The 10528-nt window shown below is 40.4% G+C and overlaps 1 protein-coding gene across 2 annotated transcripts; it reads left to right on the top strand.

Moving 5' to 3' along the window:
* Positions 1-787: 787 nt before the first annotated feature.
* Positions 788-10346, top strand: mthfr (methylenetetrahydrofolate reductase (NAD(P)H)). 2 transcript variants are annotated; one of them, XM_076166243.1, is made up of 12 exons: positions 788-903; positions 1323-1575; positions 2047-2285; positions 2798-2908; positions 3004-3197; positions 3561-3811; positions 4063-4197; positions 6006-6186; positions 8407-8589; positions 8826-8927; positions 9022-9141; positions 9362-10346. In XM_076166243.1, exons 2-12 carry the CDS (start codon positions 1334-1336, stop codon positions 9584-9586), a joined length of 1983 nt encoding a protein of 660 aa, XP_076022358.1. In that variant the 5' UTR covers positions 788-903; positions 1323-1333; the 3' UTR covers positions 9587-10346. The 2 variants fall into 2 exon arrangements, with proteins under 2 accessions (XP_076022358.1, XP_076022359.1); XM_076166244.1 differs by lacking the exons at positions 8407-8589; positions 8826-8927; positions 9022-9141; positions 9362-10346 and adding an exon at positions 6596-7595.
* Positions 10347-10528: the final 182 nt, after the last annotated feature.

Below are 10528 nucleotides of genomic sequence, written 5' to 3'. Positions count from 1 at the left end.
ATATCAAACTGGGCCTAGTGCCTTGTATAAACATAGATTTTCTCATCAACGTCTCTTGACCTTGGAGGGATTTGAGACTAGTTTGGAAGTAATCAACAGGTTTGTCTTTTAAGTCGCTGTGGGTTGTCTCCCAGTGTCGCTGCAGCTTTGATGGCTTTATAGATTCGTTTGACAGCACAGTAGATCAAATGACACAAATTGGTAATAGATGAAAGATAATATCTTCTGCCGCCATTCATCCGTTCACTACAGTATGTTGGATTTACGTAATTGTGTATTTAAAGCAGTGGTCTCCAACCTTTTTGCCTCTGAGAGTTACTTTGTCAAAATAAAAGTGTCCAAGAACTCCTCATGTTTTACATTATTAGTAACATTCATCCACATGGCTGATTCTCCACCCAAACCAGCTGAATAAGAGTCTTCTGTAAATGTCTAAAGACATTTACATTTGTGGGGAAAAAAATTGATTAGGAGAAATATATAATATATAAAATATATAAAAAAATAAAAATAATTGTCTACTCAATCACAAATTTCGCGACCCCCCTGCAGTACCTCCGCAAATTTTTACATTAGTGCAAGGATCTATGCAATGCAAATTTTATTTATTTTTATATAAACAGTAGGAGGTTTTACAGTAGGAAAACACAGACATATTATCAATTTATTAGAGGAAACAAATATTGTATACTTGGACGTTGGATATGTATGTCTGCCCCACACGCCAGTCCACATGGGGGCGGGAGTTTGTCTATCAGCTGGCCTGCCTACCGGCAAAAATCGAGAATAAGGAGATGGAGGTCCAGGTCTAGGATCTGGTCTAGGATGAGGGATAGCTCCATTAGCACGTCTATCTGCAGCGTGGGACACCGACAACACGAAGTTGACAGCTGACAGCGGAAGGTGCGTTAAGAGCCGGCAACGGTTCTGTGTCCCGTTGTTTTGTATCGTATTGACAGATTGCTCGTTTTCAGCTAGTACGCTCGGCTGGGTCTACTATTTTGGCCCAGACAAATGAGTAAGATACAAAAATGATATTTATAGCTACATATTTTTTTCTATTTAAGACGAAAGGTTTATGCCAATTTTAATTATAGATATGTTGAACGGCATAGAAATGATGAAAAGTACCGGTAGCTCCGACTCCACTCACTCCCATATGGTCAGGGCTCATATTTATTGAATAAAAGTATGTGATGTGGAGTGATCGGGAAGGGAGGACATTAATCAAACCAAATGTATTCAGTAAAGACAATTCAATCAAAGAAAGAAAACAAAGAAAGATGCTTAAAAGGATGCACTTCTGGATTTCGTTTTCATAGTGAAATTGACCATGATGGTGAAACAGTTTCAAAGTACCTGGCAGTCATGCAAAAGTGACTCCAGTGGCGCCAGCAACAGCGGCGGGGAGACCTCCAAGGAAAGCTCCCGAAGTTCCACTCCACTGCTGGATGCAGACCGTTCAGACAGGCTGCGGGACAAAATGCGAAGTAGGATAGAGTCCGGGGATCACTGGTTCTCACTGGAATTCTTCCCCCCCCGCACATCTAGTGGGGCTGTTAACCTCATCTCAAGGTAGGGAATGTCAAACTGGATTGTAGTCCAAGTCCTTTCCAGTAAACATGACGTACATTTCCTGAAGAACAAGAAGCAAATAAGAAAAGACAAACCTTTATTAGTATCTTACAGGTACATACATGATATATACATGATACATACATGCCTTAAAAAAGCGAAGCAAAACCCTGTTGTAGATAACTGTGACCCCTTTCACCTATTTTCTAGAATTGATGTTTGTTTTAAAGATAACTCAATGTTAAACTCAATTCAAATAAGCATTTTCACATTTTAAGGAATTAAAGTTGCAAATTGAACAAAGCAAAATTACAAGGTGTACCCATCAAATCAGGGAATTATAAGAGTGTACAAAATTAGGGAGGCAGCCTTTATTGCCTTCTTGAACTAGGCAGATGATGACACCTGTTCTAGGTTTAAGTGATTGTAAGAAGTGGATTTTCCTTACTATGGTGTGTTTTTCTTCTTCAGATTTGACCGCATGGGCTCTGGAGGGCCACTGTTCATAGATATTACATGGCACCCAGCAGGAGATCCAGGCTCAGACAAAGAAACCTCCTCCATAATGATTGCTAGCACAGCAGTAAACTACTGTGGCCTGGAGAGCATCCTGCACCTTACCTGCTGCAACCAGACCAAAGACAAGCTCACTGGTTACTTGGCTAAAGCCAAGCGTTTAGGACTCAAGAACATCATGGCACTAAGAGGAGGTAAGGGGGAAAGGTGCCTTTCATGCTGCACGAAATGTGTCAGGAACTCAAGAAATGTGTTTCTCTTAGAGCGGGGGTGGGGAACCTCCAGGCGTGTGTTTGGTCCGGCCCGGGGGCGGATCTTAATTACTGGTTTATAGTACCTACCAGCTTTGGGATCGAACATAATCTCCTCTGACTTCTTCACATTCAAGAAAAAGTTGTTTGACTCAAATTTATCAATTTCCCTGTGATAGTTTGATGAGCTACTGTCTTTGTGAAGTAAGCTTAGAATGGCTCTATTATCAGAAAACTTCAGTGCAATTATCTGAGCACCTGCTTGTACTATCATTACTGTATAATGTGAAGAGGACAGGGGAGCTAATGTAACCTTAAATATTCTTGAAGGAAAACCATTTACGGTAATACATTTAATGGACCTTTTCACATTACTAACCCATTAATAAAAGAGGAAACCAAATGTTTATTATTATCATTATTATATGGCTAATGCCTATGTGGTATCCCTGCAGACCCAGTGGAAGCAGATTGGGAGGAAGAGGAGAGAGGCTTCAACTATGCTACTGACCTTGTCAAACATATCCGCTCTGAGTTTGATGACTACTTTGACATTTGTGTTGCTGGTATGTTCTCAGCTTCCTGATGAAGGGGTAGATGGTGTTTAAGTTGAACTTTCTGTTAAGGCATATCAAGTGGTTTCAATGTTTTTTTTTTTCAGGCTACCCCACAGGCCACCCTGAGGCAGAGAGCTATGAGGAGGACCTCAAACACCTGAAAGAGAAGGTGGATGCTGGAGCAGATTTTATCATCACCCAGCTATTTTTTAGGGCTGACACATTCCTCAAGTTTGTTGAAGACTGCAGGTTCATTGGTATCACATGTCCCATTCTACCTGGAATTTTTCCTATTCAGGTAATTCGCTGCTATTTCCAGGGATTGTGACGATTCCTGGGAATCATCATCATTTTAGAGTATGATTAGTATTAGTATACCTATACCTGCATATCTATTCAGTCTGTAAGTATGTGCAATGGAACTTGAGTCAGTTTCCTTTCTCCAGCATGGAGCAGTAGTTACCAAGTAACTGTCCGAAGGAAGACCTTTCTTTCTGACTGAAAATCATGTTTGATCACAGTGCATGATGCACACTCATGGAAAAACACTGCCACTACACCCAACAGAGAAATAACTGATGGATATTTGATTTTGTTTTTACAATCTGTTATCATACTTGAAAATCAGTCCAACCCTGGCAATAAAAATGTTGCCCCACAGAGCTACCAGTCTCTGCGTCAGCTTGTCAAGCTGTCCAAGCTTGAGGTACCGGAGGAGATCACCAAAGTCATTGAACCTATCAAAGATAATGATGCTGCCATCAGCAACTATGGAATTCAGCAAGCTGTGGAGATGTGCCGTGTACTGCTAGACAGTGGCAAGGTTCCTGGTCTCCATTTCTACACACTGAATCGTGAAATAGCCATCATGGATGTCTTGAGACAGCTGGGTCTCTGGATAGAAGATCCAAGGTCAGTGATCTCTCTCAACTTTGTTCAGTTAAAATCATATTTTTTTTGACTGAATGAAGTAAAAAATGAACAAGTTAGAAACTATTTGGCTGTTGTGGAAGCATCCCCGATATCTAGTCAGCAGCACAAATAAGCATCATAAAGTACTTCAGAAGAACTTTACAGCATTTTGACACAATATCCCAACAACATACAACATAGTTCACATTAGGTCCATTTTATTAAAAATGACTGGTGATGTTGTCTTCCAGACGATCTCTTCCGTGGGCAGTCAGTGCCCACCCTAAACGGAAAGTAGAGGACGTCCGACCAATTTTCTGGGCTTCCAGACCCAAGAGCTACATTTACAGAACCCAGGACTGGGATGAGTTCCCAAATGGCAGATGGTAAGTTTTCTGTCTTCCTGCCATAAATCTGACAAAAAAAATCTGTTTAAAACGCTTTTCATTATATTGTGTGTATTCTTAAATATGTGGTCAAAAAGTATTCATCCTGTAGGGACCACTCATTCATGATTCACTCAAAATTCATGATGTTTTCTCTCAGCTATGGCCTGATCAAATCAGTTTCATTATTAATTTTCCCTTTAGACATAATTTAATAGCAGTTTATTTTTATTTTAATCAAATAAATTTCCTCCATCAGAGCATTACAAATTAAATGAAAATATAGTGAATTCCAAACAATTGCAAACTGAATAACATTTTATTAAATATTATTGATTAGATGATATGATGGAGAAACACATTTCTTCATCATAGATGAAGAAAAATATATCAACATATTCTTTGCTGGCTGGTTAGTTGCTGTCGCTGTGTTTGTCATCCCTTTGTCTTAATTCACATGAACATTACACAACCTGGTTCACTTTTTGGTTTTAGTTCTGTTCTTTTTCTCTGTCTTTTCGTTTCTCCGCCCCTGTATGTATAGAAATAATCTGTATATGCCAATGTTCAATTGCACACATGGACCCATGTAACAGAACCGTGACAATTTGGCTCCACTATTATCATTTCACAGCTATTAAACTATTTGATTTGATAGAGAATGAAACCACGAGCCATAACTTCAATTCAATTCAACTTTGTTTATATAGCACCAAATCACAACAAACATTATCTCAGGGCACTTTACATACAGAGTATTGAAAGAGGCCCAACATTCCCCCATGAGCAAGGACTTGGCAACAGCGGCAAGGAGAAACTCTCCTTTAACAGGAAGTAACCTCAGGCAGAACCGGGCTCTAGGTGGGCAGCTGTCTGCTTTGACTGGTTGGGGCGAGAGCGAGTGGTGGTAATTCAATGTTATGGATATGCACAGATAGAGAGGGGAGGAGGACAGAGGAGCTCAGTGCATCATGGGAAGGTCCCCAGCAGTCTAGGTCTAGAGCAGCATAACTAGGGACCGGCCCAAGGCAACCCTGGCTGTCCCCAACTATAAGCTTTATCAAAAAGGAAAGATTTAAGCCTACTCTTAAACGTCTGCCCCCCCGGACCAAATCTGGGAGGTGGTCACACAAGGGGGGAGCCTGATAACTGAAGGCTCTCCCTCCGGCTCTGCTTTTGGAGATACTAGGAACCACAAGTAAACCTGCATTCTGGGAGCGCAGCGTTCTAGGGGGGTAATATGGTATTATGAGCCATTTAAGGGAGGATGGAGCCTGACCATTAAGAGCTTTAAAAGTGAGCAGAGGGATTTTAAATTCTATTCTAGATTTTACTGGAAGCCAGTGCAGCAAAGCTAAAATTGGAGAAATATGATCCCTTTTCTCACTTTTGGTCAGAACACGTGCAACTGCATTCTGGACCATTCTTTGACAGAATGTGCCTGATTTTGGCAATGTCCTTGAATTTTTCTTTATGTGGGCATTAAACTACAGATCCTGGTCAAAGATGACTCCTAGATTTCTCCAGTGGCGCTGAAGGCCAAGGCAATATCATCCATGATGGCTATATCATATAGTATAGCCATCATAGTATACTTTATTTCTAACTGACATAATACTTTTAAAATTAGTTAATTAGTTAATTATCAGTTAATTATATTTTTAGACTGGATTCCATTATTTTGCATGATTTTGCATTCCCATGTTTTTCATATCACAGAAATCAATCCATGTTGAATTGTGACCCACTGTCATTGACATCCATAGAGTCAATGTGGCTAATGTATTTACTGTTGTTAATGTCCTCAGGGGTAATTCTTCATCTCCAGCTTTTGGAGAGTTAACCGACTACTACCTGTTCTACCTGAAGAGCAAATCATCCAAGGATTCTCTGTTACAGATGTGGGGGGAGGAACTGATGAATGAAAAATGTGTATGTGATGTCTTCACTCGCTACGTCACATCACAACCAAACCGCTTTGGACACAAGGTAGGAAAAAATGGAAAATTAATTAATTAATACTTGTGGGTGGGGATGGGGGGGTGGGGGGGTACTTTGTGTGAACAGATGTGAAGAGTTTTCAGATGTATTTAATGAAAACTGTGAGTTCCCCAACTCTTAAGTTGTTTGATGTCGACAGTATTTGTTTTTTCTCCAAGGGTACTTAGTATTGATAGACATGTACAGTGGAGGAAAAAAGTATCTGATCCCTTGCTTTTTTTCGTTTGCCCACTAACAAAGAAATGAATTGTCTATCATTTTAATGGTAGGTTTACTTAAACAGTGAGAGACAGAATATCAAAAAACAAATTTAGAAAATCACATCATATAAAAGTAATACATTGATTTGCATTTGAGTGAGGGAAACAAGTATTTGATCCCCTGTCTGCTGTCTAAGGATGTCAGGCACAAAATTGACCTGCACAAGGCTGGTATGGGCTACAAGAACATGGGCAAGCAGCTTGGTGAGAAGACAACTGTTGGTGCGATTATTCGAAAATGGAAGAAACTGACCATCAATCGCCCTCGTCTGGGGCTCTGCACAAGATCTGGACTTGTGGGGAAAATGGTGAGGGATCAGCCCAGAACTACATGGGAGGAACTTGTGAATGATCTCAAGGCAGCTAGAACCGCAGTCACCAGGAAAACCATTGGTAACACACTGCGCTGTAATGGATGTAAATCCTGCAACGCCTGTAAGGTCCTCAACCTCAGCCAGCACACTGAATATGGGTTGTGCATGGGTCTTCCAGCAGACAATGACAAAACATACAGCCAAGGCAACAAAGGAGTGGCTAAAGAAGAAGCACATTAAGGTCATGGAGTGGCCTAGCCCGTCTCCAGACCTTAATCCCATAGAAAATATGTGGAGGGAGCTGAAGCTTCGAGTTGCCAAGCGACAGCCTCAAAACCTTGAGGATTTGGGGAGGATCTGCAAAGAGGAGTGGACCAAAATCCCTCCTGAGATGTGTGCAAACCTGGTGACCAATTACAAGAAACATCTGACCTCAGTACTTGGTGGAGAAACCCTTGTTGGCAAGCACAAAGTCATGTTTTGCTGGGGGATCAAATACTAATTTCCCTCACTCATGCAAATCAATGTATAACTTTTATATGATGTGATTTTCTAGATTTGTTTTTTGATATTCTGTCTCTCACTGTTAACATAAACCTTCCATTAAAATTATACACCGTTCATGTCTTTGTTGGTGGGCGAACTTACAAAATGTGCAAGGGATCGAATACTTATTTCCTCCACTGTATGTACTCTATGTAGAGCAGGGGTGCCCACACTTTTTCAGCTCGGGATCTACTTTTAAGAAGACCAAGTGTAAACGATCTACCTCTCCAACGGGGGGCGGGGGGCCTGTCCGCGATTTCTGTTGACGGGGGGTCTTGTGCACTATTTTAATAAAGGCGCCTCTGTTACATGCATTCCTTTTCTTTTTCTGAGAGACATGATTATACAATGTACTACCTAAGTACAAAGGACTAGGACAAATACAGTTGAACCTCTTGTCTGTTTATGTAGATAACAAACAGTGCGGTGACTAAGCCACACCTGCAAAACACATACACCCATGTGTGTTTGTGTGTTTTTTTTTTCTGTTCTACCACTTGAGGGCATCAGAAGCTGCCATTTCAGTTTGTCTACTCATGCATGTTGTTGTGGAATAGCCACCAGCAAAATGGATATGGAACCTGCTCCCACTTCTGTTGGCCCTGTAGTCCTTTTCCCCTTAGGTTCAGGTAGACAGAGAACTGCAACAAGCCAGTCCTTGAAGTACAGTACATCAGCTGTCAATGGCCTTCAGCATCTGTTTGGACAAAAAATATAAAGAACCTGTTCCCACTTCACAAACTGTGGTGCCTTCAGGTGCTTGAATTCATCCATCCATTCAGGTCTCCAGGCATGCTAAGCAAACTAGTCCACGTCCCTCACCATTGACACACATTGTGCACTCTCTACTTTATTCTCATAGACCATTAGATGAGGGTGTGCAACGGCGTACTTGCCGGTGTCGGCTAACTTTTAAGGATATGCTTAAAAAAAAATATTAAATTTATTTTTTTTTTTTTTTGGAATGCGATGCGATCGACCCACATTGCCTTCAGTCGATCGCGACCGACGTATTGGGCACCCCTGCTCTACAGGCACCAGACTTTGTTAGGAAGTGTAACTGGGCTTCATAGTGTCTTGCTTCTTAGGTGATGTGTTTGCCGTGGAACGACGAGCCTCTGGCTCCAGAGACCAACCTGCTGAAAGACCAGCTGGAGAAGGTCAATCGACGTGGAGTGCTCACTATCAACTCCCAGCCCAACATCAATGGCAAACCCTCCACAGACCCTGTTGTAGGCTGGGGACCTGCTGGGGGCTATGTCTTTCAGAAAGTAGGGCTATATATGCTTTCTTATTTCCTTCAGTATAAAATGCATAGTATAATCCATGTACTACGTTTCTATAATCTAGACAGCAGGAAGCCTTATAGAGACAAAGCAGAAGTGACATAGTACAGATGAAATATGTTATGGGAAATGTCATGTTGGTTGACGTTTAAATAGCAAATATGAAAAGTCTGGAGTGTTTATGTTGTACATTAAATAGAAAATATGAATGTCTCCAACAGGCCTATCTCGAGTTCTTTACCTCCAGTGAAAATGTGACTGCTCTTCTCAAAGTCCTCAAGAAGTATGAGCCACGGGTCAACTACCATATTGTTAACGTTCAGGCAAGTTGTAATAGAATAATTATGATTCCAGCAGTCATTGTTCTGTAAAAGAGTGTCTTATAAAATAGACTAAATATATATATCTTTTAAGCAGGGACGTAATCTGATGAACGCCCCTGAGATGAGACCGAATGCTGTGACATGGGGAATCTTCCCAGGCAGGGAAATTGTCCAACCCACCGTAGTGGACCCTGTTAGCTTTATGTATTGGAAGGTAAGGTCAAGGTTGTTGTTTTGTCAATACTGTAAGCAGTTCTCACAATGAAAAATAAGATTCATAAGAATTTAAAGGTAATAAATAATGAGGAAGGAGATTATCTGAATATTAATGGAAGAAAAAAATTATACTCAACTGTCATGAAAAGTGCCGATTACAGCAGATGTAATTATACTTGCATGAAGATCAGATGTCAATTCTTGATGTCTTTCTCAAGGATGAAGCCTTCGCCTTGTGGATTGAGCAGTGGGCCAAACTCTATGAAGATGAGTCTCCGTCACGGATGATTATCAGATATATCCACGACAACTACTTTCTGGTCAATCTGGTGGACAACGACTTTCCCCTTGAAAACTGCTTGTGGCAAGTCATTGATGATATGTTTGAATTGATAGATGCACCGCTTGAGCCAATAAATGATGGAGCAGTCTGTTTACCATGAAAGAATAGCATTTAATTTTTGACATTTTATGTGCAACTTCCTTAAAAGCTGCTATTGACGATAGAGCGCTCATCAAGAATTCAGACTACTTTTTCAAAATGATGTTGAGTGTTTCCTATTGGTGGGTGGTGATGGATAATCAAAGGGCTTGTGATGTGTTAAATAGTGGTTAATGGTGAAATCTGGTGGACTACGACTTTCCCCTTGAAAACTGCTTGTGGCAAGTCATTGATGATATGTTTGAATTGATAGATGCACCGCCTGAGCCAATAAATGATGGAGCAGTCTGTTTACCATGAAAGAATAGCATTTAATTTTTGACATTTTATGTGCAACTTCCTTAAAAGCTGCTATTGACGATAGAGCGCTCATCAAGAATTCAGACTATTTTTTCAAAATGATGTTGAGTGTTTCCTATTGGTGGGTGGTGATGGATAATCAAAGGGCTTGTGATGTGTTAAATAGTGGTTAATGGTGAAATGTTTTGCTCAAATGCTATTTTTTTATGCTGTTGTCTAATGTTGGTTATACTTTCCCAATGCTGTTGTTTACATAAAAGATGTAAACCTAATTCTAAAGGAATATATGAATTTCAACATAATGCTTACAGTGAAAAATTTAGTATTTCTTTACATTGTGCAGGGAGAGGAATGTTATGTATGTTTTGAATGTATGAATCATGCTATTTCTATCTGTTTCAACATGACCAGCACACAGTGATGTCATGGCTATAGCTGCTACCAGAAACACTCTGACAAAAGTTGCACACGAACCTCAACTAGCCTTTAGTTTTTCATTAATTTAATCTTAATATTTATCTTTTCTAAAGTACATTAAAGTTATAGAAGTTAATACCTCAACAAATTCTGTCTGTATCGGAGAGAAGACATGCTGTGAACTATTTTAATAAAGGCGCATCTGTTACATGCATTCCTTTTCTTT

The sequence above is a fragment of the Genypterus blacodes genome, unplaced genomic scaffold (assembly GCF_046128005.1).
Source record: "Genypterus blacodes isolate CSIRO-AG114 ecotype Tasmania unplaced genomic scaffold, CSIRO-AGI_Gbla_v1 ptg000156l_1, whole genome shotgun sequence".
In the NCBI taxonomy this organism is placed as follows: Eukaryota; Metazoa; Chordata; class Actinopteri; order Ophidiiformes; family Ophidiidae; genus Genypterus; species Genypterus blacodes.
Note: the sequence above shows the minus strand (reverse complement) of the source record. Positions and strands in the feature narration are given on the sequence as shown.

Excerpts from the sequence above, each read along its gene's own strand:
- mthfr (XM_076166243.1), top strand. The coding sequence starts at position 1,334 with ATGATGGTGAAACAGTTTCAAAGTACCTGGCAGTCATGCAAAAGTGAC. Across the intron at positions 6,187-8,406 it reads CAAACCGCTTTGGACACAAG|GTGATGTGTTTGCCGTGGAA; the intron begins GTAGGAAAAAAT and ends CTTGCTTCTTAG. Across the intron at positions 8,590-8,825 it reads GGGGCTATGTCTTTCAGAAA|GCCTATCTCGAGTTCTTTAC; the intron begins GTAGGGCTATAT and ends TGTCTCCAACAG.